The 14126-nt window shown below is 44.9% G+C and overlaps 2 protein-coding genes across 5 annotated transcripts in view; one reads left to right on the forward strand and one right to left on the reverse strand.

Moving 5' to 3' along the window:
* The window catches only part of MATN4 (matrilin 4), a 47963-nt gene that overhangs the window by 26836 nt on the left and 7001 nt on the right, over positions 1–14126 (reverse strand). Inside the window, exon 2 of one of the 4 annotated variants that reach the window (XM_019484582.2) lies at positions 12903–13041. The exons of 1 other annotated variant lie outside the window; for it this stretch is intronic. The gene's annotated coding sequence lies outside the window, so the exon portion shown is untranslated. Of the gene's footprint in view, positions 1–5519; positions 5613–12902; positions 13042–14126 lie in introns of those variants that run through there. 2 more of the 4 variants (XM_006275789.4, XM_059733189.1) reach the window with 2 other exon arrangements.
* The window catches only part of RBPJL (recombination signal binding protein for immunoglobulin kappa J region like), a 35541-nt gene that overhangs the window by 4491 nt on the left and 16924 nt on the right, over positions 1–14126 (forward strand). The window contains exon 2 of the mRNA XM_019484584.2: positions 5497–5629. Within this exon, the coding sequence (XP_019340129.1) occupies positions 5497–5629 (133 nt within the window). The remainder of the gene's footprint in view (positions 1–5496; positions 5630–14126) is intronic.

The following is a 14126-nucleotide window of genomic DNA, read 5'->3' on the forward strand; positions in this document are numbered from 1 at the left end:
TGACTCTATACTTCGACACAAAAAAGGAATTAAAACTAAAGCTGGGCTTCCTTACTTATAGGTAACTCTGACATTTCAAATTGTCTTCACTGCAAATTGGAAAGAAAAGTAGAGATTTCAAAGTCTGCCACAGTTTGTCACAGAATGCAAACTCCAATTTGGAAGCATCCAAATGTTTTGTTGCAATAACAGTGAATGGTTTTGTTTTGATAATATTGAAAAATTACATTTTGATCATATCAAAACATTAGCTTTGATTTTGCCTACAAGTCTAAACAAATACATGAAACAATAACATCAAAACAAACTGTTTTCACCTTGTCAAAATGACATTGAAATGAAGCAAGTCAAAATAATCCATTTCCAAACTGTTCCCCAGAAATTTCACTGAATTAGGCAAGTTCTCACAAAAGTGTTGATTATCTTGATGAAATGGCATTTTCTGATGGAAACATTCAGTGGAAAATTCTTCAACCAAAGACCTATCTGTGGAAGAACCCCTAACACAGACAGACTGGAGAGAAGACATCTACCTACCCTTCATCTAACCCCATAAAGAAGCTTTGGGGCATCAGGAAGCTGACGCATCACCCAGCTGCCACTTTCTTGCTATGGAAGGGATAGTGATGGAATGAAATTCTTGCCCTTATATATTCATTCTTCAGCCACAGGGAGAAGGAAAACTGTGTTGGACAAATGGTAGGTCACCAATGAGAATGGAAGGTGCATTAATGTTAGCAGAGCTGCCAATACTGCAGAGCTAATGTCAGGAAGAAGCAGGAAGACTGACCACCTCCACCAGCAGAACATCTTCCTAATGAATGTGCTGGAGCCAACATCTGCAGGTGACCTGGAGTGAGGGACATAGCACAGACCACCACAGAGAATGACTGCTAATTCAGTCCTCCCAAGGCAGCAGTTTGTTCACTGACCTCATTCTCCAACACCATCATATCATATTTCTCACTCTGGGGAGGTGGTGTAAGTGTTGGTCTCAGTAAAAATGGCTGGGAGAACACTGTGCCTCCCCGCTTTGTTCCGCGAATTGGCTTACAAACATAGTTGAAGTACCAGCAAATCATGAGCGTCTGGTCCATTTTCCATCTGTTTATTTTTCTAAATATTGTCTTAATTGACAGTTCCAGGGAAGAGGAGGTACTATGCACCAGCAAGAGAACAAACACCTGGGCTGTGTTTATATCCTTTTAATTCTAACCATCACCCACCCAGCACTGTTCTTGGAGTAAATATTTCTGCACAATAATCTAATCTACATGTCTACTTCTGCTCTTCAACTGAATGCTAAACTCATTTCTTTGGCATGCATGGACACAAAACAGGAAATGTTCAGCAAACATCTTTCCAGTTCCATATAGCAAGATTTAGGTCACAGCTGAGGAACATTTAACTTGAACCTCAAATGCACTTGAAAGCCATTCTGGTTTGAGTTTGATCTGCATGTGTGAACCATCTGAAATTCGTAAAGCTGGCATGTGTTCACCAAGAGCTATATGGAAATTTTCTGCTCCATCTAGAGGCCTAGGAATATTTACAGGCACCTCAACACATTCACCTGATAGTGTATCAAGTCCTAACTATGCACTCTGAAATAAATCTCATAGTACATGGGGATACATGTCCTTGCTCAGGCTGGATAAATGGTAAACTCTTTATAGTTGGGGAGAGGGTGCTTCTGAGAGTAGGCCTTTGGGTCATCAGGACTTGCAATGCAGGCACAATGCTTCTACCAGGAACTGGGGACCTTTTTAAAGCACGTAATGAATGGGCTCACTTACAATCTATTAGGGAGCTCACTGAAGAACAAGCAACCTTCTTAAGAGGCCCAGTGCAAGACCCAGCAGAACTGAAAGTAGTCAAAATAAGTTTGTGAAGTTTGGGTTTGAAATACGGAGATGCCAGCTTCCATCCAGCCCAATGGCACAATCCTGCCAACTCCTCCTACTGGGCCATGTGGGCCCATTTCCATACAGGAGTAGTAGATGAAGTCTCTACCCAGGAAGCGTGCCAGAGAAAAGCTAGAGTACGTGTCTGCAGACTTCTAAGAATGAGGGAAATTTAAAGTACCTAGTGCCTGTGTGGTGGGACCTGAAGCTAGCTGCCTGAGGAGTGCTCAGCTAGGAAGTCTCCCATAACTGTGTGGCATATTGTATGTGTGCCATATTCTATGCACATTTCTATACCACTCCCTGTTTTAAACAGGGCTATTTTTAAAATCTTCTCATTTTGCCAAGTCTGGAGAAGGGTTCTTTTCCTTCTAACTGCTAAAAATGTTACATGATACTTAAAGCTATGTGTGTGCTGCAAATATCCACAGAGGGCCAATTCTTTCAGCCCCCGCAGCAGGTAACAAAGAAGTGTGAATGCTGGGTTTCAGTGACTGACCTCTGAATGAAAACCTTATGGCAACTCTGATTAAAAGCTGAGCAAGCTCTCACGGAGCAGACTGAACCCAGATGATCAATCTGCTACCGTTTGGGCCCTAAATGGAGAAGAAACGACTGCTCGAGACAATTATTACTGTCAACGAGTCATATGAGCAGCTCAGCTTCACAATCCCACGTGATAGCTGTATGTGACATTTGGTACAAAGGAAACTGTCAGTTTCTTTCGGAATAGCAGATTTCCCGAACGTTTCTCTAACAACACGAGGGAATTATTGTCACTCATTTCCCTCTGATTTACTCCCCACCGTGTCAGTCTGTAAGTCACACTAGCAAGGTGAGCACACACTACTCTGCTTCTCCACCCTACATGTGTTTCAGCCCAATTCATTCCAGCATTTTTAATTGCATTTTATGACTTCACCAATTTTTAACAAGGCAGACACACTGCTCAGAAATCTAACATAGGGGCCCCTATTGGAAACCTTTAAAATGTTTAAACAAAGACTGCTCTTGAAAACCTTTTAACCCCTACTGGAAAACTCCAGGGAAATATTACATTATGAGCAATCTGAGCACATCTCCTCTGTGACCACAAATTGCCTACAGCAGCCGCTAGCTGCTAGTTAGTTACATTCTTTCTGTTCATTATTGTCTTCAGCAAAAGCATTTTTAAAGGTAACTCCCACGCTTCCTCTCATCTAAACCGATTTTTAAAAAAATTCTTGTTGTGGAAGTTACAAAATGTTCTGAACACCATTTCCAGTTGGACACATTAAGACCCGTCTGCTTAGGTGAAGAGTGTCATTTTTCTATAAATACCAAGTTCTCTTCCATGCCTTCCAGGTAGAAATTCATATTTCATACAAGGCCAAATTCATCATTGGTGTTAACTCCATTCGCTTCACTTAGCTCTGTTCAGAAGAGGAATAGCAGAATTAAGATCGACTGGACAGATCTGACAGCAGAATTTTGCTCCAAGTTTTGCAGGTATCAAATGCAAAGCTAATTACATTCCAGACTGTACCATAAGGGCCCACTTCTGAAACTCAATTCTGCTATAAACTGTAGTTTTGTATCTCTTATTTGTATTTATTTTTTTAGTCCTATTTCTACAAAATCTGCTGTTAATAATCAAAGTGCTGGGGTTCCTGGGGAAGGTAAAAAGTTTTTTCTTCTACAGAAGGTTCTACTTTAACTTTAGCCCACATGCAACTGGAGCCTTACTGGGGCAAAAATTACATTAACTTCAGTAGTATAGGCTTAGGTCCTTACTGGCTGCATTCCCAATGTTAATCTGGTCCACCTTTCTGGCAGCTGTGGCTCAAATGACCCAATATCAGTCTCCGGACCGGAGGGGTTTTTCCTCTGGGTAACTTTCTAGATGTGGTGGTTCCCTTTCAAGTTATAAAATGCTACTTTTTATGTTTGTCTCTGAATTAGATAGTCACATCAGAGATGCCTATTGCCTTCTGCACATCCACAGCCATTTCTTTAAGTCCAGAAAATGGTACAGTGTTAACCCCTAACATTATCAAAACAGTCTGATTCTAAAATTGCAATATATTTTTTTAGGGGAAAATAATGTCACATCCTCCATCTGTTTCTTTCTGCTTAGTTCACAAGTTTTCTATATAATTGCTTAGATAAAGAGTGCCCATCCTTAATTTTCCTGAATGAGCCTATGTATTAAGCAGATGACTGCTTGTTCAAACAGACCTAATTAGCATCTGCATATGCACTTGTCTAGTTTGCCTGTACAAGGGCAAGAACAATGCACACAAATGCAGAGTACATTTTCAGACTTATCTTGAACAAGCTAGACTTCCAACTGCTGGGTATGCCAAGGCATATCAGGCTGTAAACCTCAGTGCCAATCCAGATAGGGGATCGTATCTGCAGGAAGCTTCGTTTACCTGGGCAGATGGTGTAGGTATCCAGTGCAAATGCATTCACATCTGCAACTGAGAGTATAACTGTGATGTCCTAGGATGGGTATAAAGAAAGCAGCAAAGCATTCCACAGGCAGAGTGAGTGCAACTTATTCTACATGGCAACACATACAATTTTGGGCACACACAGTTATTTCCACTGCATATTCCTAACACAGCGTTCTGTATGGAAGGATAGAACAAGTGTGTGTGTGTATGTATTTGAGGGGGGCGGGTCTGGAACGCTGTAGCGCACGTCCCAACCTGGGAGGACAGCACAGGGGTTGGGAAGGGAGAGCAAGGGAAACTGCTGGTCTCAGGGGAAGCAGGCCAGAGCACTTCTCCTCCATGCTATATTCCCTCTACCCAGGGACTTCATTCTTCAGATCTTTGCATCATTTCTTTCTTCTCCAGGAGGAAAACTCAAGCATGTTTAAAAGCAGGAGAAATGCTGCTAACACAAAATCCTTGACTCCTGGGAACTCTCTCTCACCTGTTCTCTGTGCCATTTCCAGACCTGGCCCTCTGACCATGGTGCTAGCTCCCCGATCCTGTCAGCTCCTGCTACCTCATCATCACCCTGTGCCAGGGCTTGGCTCTTGGGAGCAGCTCCTAGAAGCTTGGCTCCTTCGAGTTCGTGGTGCCTCTGAGCATCATGCCCAGTCCCAGCTCCCTCAGAGCACTGCCCAGCCCTGGCACCTGGGAGCTTGTGCTCTCCCCAAGCACTGCTGCACGGCTTAGCTCCTCCAAGCTCACTTGGAGAGCTGTTCCTCGCTTTGCAAAACTTCCCGCCCAGGAGCTCGGATGAGGTAGTTTGGCAGGCTTGGAGCTGCAAGGGGACCAAGAGCTCCAGTCCCACCTGTGGGTACCCAGAGCCCTGCCAGCCTCCAGCTGACAGCTCCTTGCCTTCCTCCCCCAGACACCTACCCACAGGACGGGATCCAGGGCCACCCAGGAGATGGGGCAAGACAGACCTGTGGTCCCAGCGGTCCCTGGCAGTCGGGATGTTCTTGGCTCCTTACAGCACCTCGGCTTGTCCCCGGGGGCTGGGGTGCGAGGGCTGGCAGGAGCCTAGGACCCGGTGCTGGACAGAGCCCGGGCAGGGCCCTGCTCCCAGCGGGTGCTGGGCTGGGGTGGCGGGGCTGACGCTCGCTCTGCCGCAGGTGCCGCCGCGCCGCTCACTCACCTGGGCCGGCTGGAGAGCGCCGAGGGGCGGCCGCGGAGCCGCGCGGGAGCAGCCGGAGCAGGAGCCGGAGCCGGGGCCGGGCGCGGGCCGCCGCCGTGCTGCTGGCACAGGTAAGGCGGGCAGGCGGGGTCGGCTGCTTCGGGACACAGTGAGGGCGGCGGGGGCCGCGGCTGCCGCATTTAACCCGCGGGGCGGGGGCGGGGGCGGGGGCGGCCCGGGGCAGCCGAGGGAGCGGGGCGGGGCGGGGCGGGAGCGGCGCGGCTGGACCAGAGCCGGCCACCGGCCACGGACACGCGGGACACACCGCACCACGCAGACCCGCACGTACGCACGTGTGTACACACACACACACACACCCGCGGGTGCAGGCAGCAGATACAGACACATGCACTAAACCAAGGGTTTTCAACCCTGTTAGACTCGACTCCCCCCAAAACAAACAAACAAACCCCCCAGCAGCCCTCACTTCCCACTAACAGCCAAGGGGCCCAGCCAGGTCCCGCGGGGCAGCGGTCTGTAACAGCACACACCCCGATTGCAGTCTCTGGGTTCCTCTTGTGAGCGGTGCTTGCCCACCTAACATCACCGACAGCCCACACCGCCTGGAGAGGGTCTCCAGGCACCCCAGGGTGCTGTGGCTCACTGGATGAGAATCACTGGTCTAAACCATACCTAAATATACAGATGTAATAAACTTCTTGATGCTGCTGCACTCACTCATATGCACTTGCTGCATGTAAAAAAAGAGGGCTTGTTCTTAGCCCACTGGGTAGGTCGTATTTACAGGGAGTCCTTATTCATTGCACTGATTTTTGCAGTAGAAATTGACATATTGGCACAGGGATTTCTCTGAATTTTATTTATAGCTATGCTTTCAAACGTAAAATAAACTACATGCACTTAACCACCTAAGAGCACACACCATTCCATCCAGGAAGAGCACACACCAACTGCTGCAGCTTCCTTAGCCTGACGAAGGGTTTTTGAACCTGAAAGCTTGTGTAATAACTATTCTCCAACCATTTGGGTTGGTCTAATAAAAGATATCAAATTCACCCAAGGAACCTTGTCTGCCTATATCCTTAGACCAACACGGATACAACCTGCATCATTTATATACTACATTTATTGTCCCCATGTTTGTCCCTTGGCACAGATCCTCAGCATGTGTACATCAGTAAATGTGCCAAGTTGGTTCCCTTCCAGGAATTGTGCATATTTCAACAGGTGCTGGGCTTGATCCTGTTCATTGACATCAACTTTTCACCTGTGTACTGTCCTGCTCTCAAAGGAGTTGCTTCTGATTTGCATTAGCCTCAGCAAGAGGAGAACCTGGTTCCGATCCTCTGCTGGAGAAAATTAGTATAGCTCTACAGGCTTTGAGTTCCTCCTGATTTAAGCTAGCAGGGCTCCCCTGAATGGATTTACACCACATTAAAAACTTTCTTTCTCCTGCCACCAGCATAAGTGGGGGCACCCCCATGAAGTCATTACAGTTTCTTGAGTATAAATGAGGAGGAAATAATAACCAGAATACACACAACTACCACCAGCCTAATTTGGCATCAGTTGGACAGTCAGATTCTGAGACTACTTCACAGCCCAGCATGTGAACTGGACTGTAATAGCTATATCATTGCATTGCTTTATGTAGTGATGTAGTTAATTGCATGGGATGTCCTTGGCAGGTCATAATGACACATCCACTTAATTTCATAGATTCATAGATGTTAGGGTCGAAAGGGACCTCAATAGATCATCGAGTCCGACCCCCTGCATAGGCAGGAAAGAGAGCTGGGTCTAGATGACCCCAGCTAGATGCATATCCAACCTCCTCTTGAAGACCCCCAGGGTAGGGGAGAGCACCACCTCCCTTGGGAGCCCGTTCCAGACCTTGGCCACTCGAACTGTGAAGAAGTTCTTCCTAATGTCCAGTCTAAATCTGCTCTCTGCTAGCTTGTGGCCATTGTTTCTTTCAACCCCCGGGGACGCCTTGGTGAATAAAACCTCACCAATTCCCTTCTGTGCCCCCGTGATGAACTTATAGGCAGCCACAAGGTCGCCTCTCAACCTTCTCTTGCAGAGGCTGAAAAGGTCCAGGTTCTCTAGTCTCTCTTCGTAGGGCTTGGTCTGCAAGCCCTTAACCATACAAGTGGCCCTTCTCTGGACCCTCTCCAGGTTATCCGCATCCCTCTTGAAGTGCGGTGCCCAGAATTGCACGCAGTACTCCAACTGCAGTCTGACCAGCGCCTGATAGAGGGGAAGTATCACCTCTTTGGATCTATTCATCATGCATCTGCTGATGCATGATAAAGTGCCATTAGCTTTTCTGATGGCTTTGTCACACTGCCGACTCATGTTCATCTTGGAGTCCACTAGGCAGTAGGTATGCTGGACATTTTTCCTCCCTAGGTGCAGCACTTTGCATTTCTCCTTGTTGAACTGCAATTGTCTTGAGTTGTTCGTGTTTGTGCATGTGATGAAGAGGGTGGAAGGTGAAGCTGTGCCCAACTGGAGATTTCAGTCTTAAAAGAAGTCCATCAAATTCAAACTGTGTATAGTTGAAAAAATAGACACACCTCTTCAGCCTTTACCTACCCTCAGCTTAAATGGGGCCAAGGGGTGGGTTTGTTATTCTTCCCTGTTCTGTTACTGGAATGTATTTGGAAAACACTTTACCTTTGAAGGTCTGGGAGGGGAGCTCACACATCTAGCTATACAAGAAGGCACTGACCAGGTGGTTTAGATTAAAATCCTACAGGTAATGCCACCGGACTATTATTGAGATCAGAGATTCATAACTTTCAAGACCAAAAATGACTGTCATAGTAGCCATTTGGTCTGATCTCATGAACAACACAGATCACCTGTAGCTTTGTGGTGTAGCTTTGTGAGCTGTGGCTGTGGAGCAAATAGGTGTGCACTATCAAATGCATATGACCAGGTTCTCTGTTAGCCTTACATTTTATCCAGCCCAGTGAAATGGTAGTGGGAACCATTGCCATTCTGAATTATTTGCATTATGCACTCAACTGCCACTGATATAAATGATTAGTCCACATATAGGGCAAATGAGAATCAGAACATCAATTCCTCCTTGCACTTTCCCAGGAAACCAGTTAATATTGTATCTCGGGTGATTTTTGTGATGCTGAAGGAAGGGGATGTATGACTGGCTACACTATGCCTTGGATAATTTTACCTTCTGTCTCACCTATATGACCTGGTAAATTTCAGGTGGACCATTTTTTTCACTCCCTGTTCTTAAACTAGTGCTGGTGCAGCTGGTAACTGGGCAGGCAGCATATTCCTCAAGCCCAAAAAAGGCTGTCACCTGTGCATGAAATGACAGTAATATGTTATTTCTAGTTATAAATATACATGTACATTCAAGGCCACAAGGTCTGGCTGGTCTGGATTAAAAAAGGTGCTGGCTTCCCATCTACAGTAATAGGTTTCCCTTCCATGCCAAATGTCACAATGGTTCCATTCACAGAAGCGATGCAACCACCACGGGTCCCAGGCTCACAGTCCAAAGTGCAACTCAGACCCTTACAATGGGTATTTTTTATTAAGCTTTTTGGTTTCTCTAACTGGGTGATAGAATAATTGCTCACTGTAACAATGACTCCAGAACAATCTGCAAAGCACCTAGGTTCAGAGAAGATAAGAAAGACATAATAATCATTCCCTTCAATTAGAAAGTGAAAATGAGATATAGCTACCCAGCTGTGCAAACTTCCATTCATCCAAGCAGTTCTAATTCATGAGAACTGCATTCACATGAGGTAAGATAATTTGCATGGATCATCCCCAAAAGAGAAAATGGGAGAATCATTTATTTTAATTTTTATAAACTTTTGCTTTCCTTCCAAGGAGACCAGAATAGCTGTATCATTTCCTTCACAAGAGAATTTGAAACCAGCTAATAGCTGTAATGGCACATATAAACATTATAGCTATTGTTAGAAACAAAGAGCAATAGTTTCAAAGGCACAGAGAGCGAAGTTTTATGCCTATAAAATTGCATTCATATTTTATCTGCAATTTCAATCAATTGTGGGCACAAATATGAGTTGTATGACTAGTAACTACTTGATCTGATCCCGCTAAATAGAAAGTGAGGCTGGGGACCAGCTGAACACAATCCAGAATGCATTCCTATCCCACGTATTCCTATTACACAATACATAGCAAGGCTTGCTGGGCAGCTGATGGAGTCACAAGGATAGACAAGATAGCAGGAGTGTGAAAAGAAGGCTGAATTGTATGAGTACCCCTGCTTTGTTTACATGTTAAAAATATGGATGTGCAAGTCATGGCTGTGATAGGACTAGGTGGCACAGAAATCCAACTGATCTTCAAGTACAAATCATCACAGGATGGATTTTAAAGCAGCAGTTACAGTCAGTTCACTGTGTTCCACGATTTTCATGGAGAAAGGCAAGAGGAGGAAAGGAAGAAGGACCCATACACATGGTAAACTTGAGACAACACATCAGTTAAGATGGCCTGATGGAGCAGATCCTATTTGTTTGCCATAAAGTTATTGCTATTTACCAACCTTTTCCTATGCTAGGCCTAGAGCGTGGTTTGAGGTGTACAGTAATTGGAGTTTGTACAGACGTGCTGTAGACGCTCTTAACTTAGCTCATTCGGGTGTCAGTAGCAGTAAAGCACTCCCCCTTGAGACTTGGGTAGCCCATTCCAGTCCTGACTATTGGTACCCAAGCAAACAAGACTAAGGCCAGCTCAGGTTTGTCTGCCTGTACTGCAAACACAGTTACCCAAATGGCAGTCGGTCACCAGTTGCAATTTTACCCTTTCCTGAATCTTTTTTTAAAATGCAGTATCTATAGAAAGGTATACACCCAGGGGACAAACAACGCCCATCTAAATACAGGGCTTCCAACATTTTAAGGCGTTATTGACAAATATCAAGCAAGCAGAAAAAGTCAGGAATGGGGGGAGTGGAGAAGGGAACCCTCTTCCTTTCTTATTTTGCTTCTATATAATACTTTACTTTGTGCAAACTGTTCAATTCCCAAATGGGAATTTGGGCTCTGACAAGGAGACTTTTAGAAGGAGCTCAGAAAACTTGGCCTATGCAGGGCTGCGAACATGACACTGTACTAACACAGCAGCATAATCAAAGCCTTTTAATAATTTAATATAATAAATGTCATAAAAAGTGAATAATTCCCTATAACTCTAAGCAGGCAGGAGGTGCCAGAAAGAGCAGAGCGAGTGAGTTAAGTTCCTTTTAGTAATAGCTCTTTGACTTTCACATGGTAAATTTAAACCAGATGATGGACTCTGGGTGGTCGCTACTACATTCAGAATGGGGAATAGTGTTTGAAAGCACATTACTGAAACAATTTAGTGCAAATATTTAGCCTGCAATGGCTGTAGAGAAGGGAGAGGGGACAAAACCTCACTTTTCTAAGTAGTCTTTGTAGCTGGTTCTTGCACTGGATCTTGAAACTGCACCACCGAAGAAAATCTGCTGCTCCGTATCTGCTGTATACTTGCTTTATCAGTCCCAAGCAGTGTATGTAAAAATGTGCAGGCAAATATTCCAGACCCACTTTAATAAGCCTTATATAACACCCCGTGCACCCATGGGGCCATGCGAGTCCTAAATAACAACAGTGCTTGCAGTAATATCATGATTTCACATTAATACATCGGTCCAAAATGACACCATATGGAAACCTATGCAGCAGGGTTCACCCTTCTGTGATGTCAAGCTCAGCATGTCTTAATCCAAAAACTAAGCACCCCTTCCTGGCACTGCCTCTGAACTATCACCTCATCTATTCCCTTTTCTATAGCCAACCTCATTAATTTTCCCGTTAGCTGTTTTCATTGGATGGATAACTGTCCTGGCTCAGCCTTCCTCTCCTGGTTCCACCTGCTCTTGACATTTCAGGGATTCTCCCACAGCAGAATCTGGCTGTACTAAAAGTGTATGGGCCTTGCCTGGGTCCCTTAGCCAGCACCAGTACAGATCCACTTCCATGGCTGAGGGGGATCTCTAGCTATCTTGTAAATCAAGAGCAATTTGATCCCTGTTCAGGTGAATGAGAAATGCGTAAATGGAACACAACGGTCCCAGAGAGTGCGGGTGACTGATGGGAGCTTTGCCACTTCTACTACCTCAGTGCTCAGTCAGAGAAAGAGTAAAAAGGGTGAAACAGAAATCAAAGCAGGACATTTTTCCCACTGCTTTATGCTGCACAAACCCAACCTTTGTCTCTGAATCAGCTCCTTCAGTTTAGATCAAGATAGCTTCATGAAACAGTAAGCCCCTTTGTTGCTGTTTCTTCAGCATTTGACTCCCTGTCCAGACAATCCTTTTTGACCTTAATCAAGGAGGAATGCATAACCCTGAAGTTTGTTTCTGATCAAAGCCTACTAGGCAGATGGAAAACCACACAAAGCAAAAACTTGGAGAACTTCAATGCTGATGGCCAAACGCCAGAGTAGGCTGAACCTATGAGCAGGGTCTTTCATTGAACCATGTGCATCACCACAACCGAGCCTTGAACTGGAATCTTCAAATGCACTCACAATGTCACACTCCCCATGTGCAAGGACATGTTGAGGCCCAGTAAAACAATCAAAGCTTTTGAGCCATATTATCCACTGCCATGCCCCTAATGTCACAATTTTCGCCAGTGTGAAGTAAAGGTAAAACACTAGCTGCTAGCTATGAACAGCAATGATGTGCACCCACTTTTCACTTGTACACAATTGTGTAAACAAATATGTAAAGATAAGGTACTGAGGCACCAATTCCTGGGTGTGCAGTTCATTTCAGCCTGTTTCCTGACCAAAAAGCAAGGATAGATGTATGTGCAAGTGAAGATCATCCTTTTGGACAACTCCTTTTTCCATTATTACCTGTAATCCTATGACTCAGACTGGATAGCAATGCTATGTCAAGATGCTCAAGAACTTTTATACTGAATGTCCTTGTCCATGCAAGCTTATAAACAGCCAAGCAGCTATCAATGGTTAAATTAAGCCATTTGACAGATTGAAGCAAGCACTGCTGCTATAGTGGAGCAACTGATCAGTATCCAGGGAAAGCTGATAAAGTGGCAAACAAGATTCTTTGGGTAAATATGGTATCTTTTATTAGACCAACTCCAATAGCTGGAAAAATTCTTCTTTGCAAGCTTTCAAGTATAAATACCCTTAGTCAGGCTGAGGAAGCATCTGCAGTTGGTGTGTACGTATCTATTTCATCAGTAGAAACAACACATCTGGCCAATTCAAGCTCTGCAGTCCTGATTGGGATCGCCAACTGAAAACCTGTACTTCCCAGATAACATTAGCAGCTGCCTTGTATCAGCTAAAAGAGGGTCATATTATTACCTGGTAGGTAGGCCCATCTGCTGCTGCTTCATTGACTTCAACTAGAACTATGCTGATTCACACCAGTTGAAGAGCTGAGTGACACATCTTGGACAATATATGTGATCATTCACTGGGAACAGGAGTCCTAGAGACCAACCTACAAATCAAAGGTGAAAAAGACTGTAGAGTACAAAAATGCAAAATTATTGTGGGGCAGACCTCAGATAAAGAGGACTCCAGGTTGTCTCTGACTTATAGCATCAGCACTGTAGCATGAGATAATAAATCTATGAATCTTGATATGAATGGCTGCATGTCTGATCCATACTGTAATGTTGCTACTGAAAGCTGTAAGGATCAATGCCCTTTTCCAATAGGTTTGTGTTGTACCAAAAAGTGCAGGATTGGCAGGTGAAGTGTCTGAAAAGGTTTTCATATGGAAAGCGTCTCATGTTTTTAGAGGCAGTTTTTCCCCCTTTTTCACAGCCATGAAACTTGGGCGTTTGAGCTGTGAGAAGCTCTTTGCACCAGAGAGCCACTGGAAGATATACCGCAAAACACAGGTTTTAAGTAACCACAGCTGGCATGTTCAACTCTCTTGTATGAAGCAGCCATTTGGCTGGGTGTCACATCATATATGACGCCAGCAGCAGTGGAAGAACCCAGAGTAAGACACTGGGAGACTGTTTCCATCCAGTTTTCATATGAGTTCTTCATCTATGAGAAACTAAAGATGCTCAGTATTGGTCCTTCTTGTGCATCTGAAAACTCTCCATTTGTGTCTATCAGGTTGTATGTAGGAACATAGCATGGGTATTTATCTACACAACCCTGTATTTGGAGTATGCCCAAGTATTTTCATTTTCCTACAAAATACATGAGGAAGTCACAGCCTTTTCATATGTAGCTCTCGGGGAATGGGCAGGATCTCCATTGACTTTCTTCCTAACATCTGCTGGAGAATGTTTTCCCCGAGCAGGAGTATGAGGAGGATCCTACCCAGACAGCTCCTGTTCCCGTCCTCTCCAGTATTTCCTGTCATGTAGTGAGTGGCTCATGGCCCTACTCAATCCCAAGCCTTCTGTTCCCACTTGCCAGGTTTTGATGGATCAAATGGGCCATTTTCTCAGGCTGTGGCTGGTGCTGTGCTCAACAGAGTTTTACCTCTTGTGAAGATGAGACAGTAGCTCAAGACATCTCCACAGTGCCCATAAGCCACTTAGCTGTGTAACTTTTCTCTGG

Source organism: Alligator mississippiensis, chromosome 9 (assembly GCF_030867095.1).
Source record: "Alligator mississippiensis isolate rAllMis1 chromosome 9, rAllMis1, whole genome shotgun sequence".
Classification (NCBI taxonomy): Eukaryota; Metazoa; Chordata; order Crocodylia; family Alligatoridae; genus Alligator; species Alligator mississippiensis.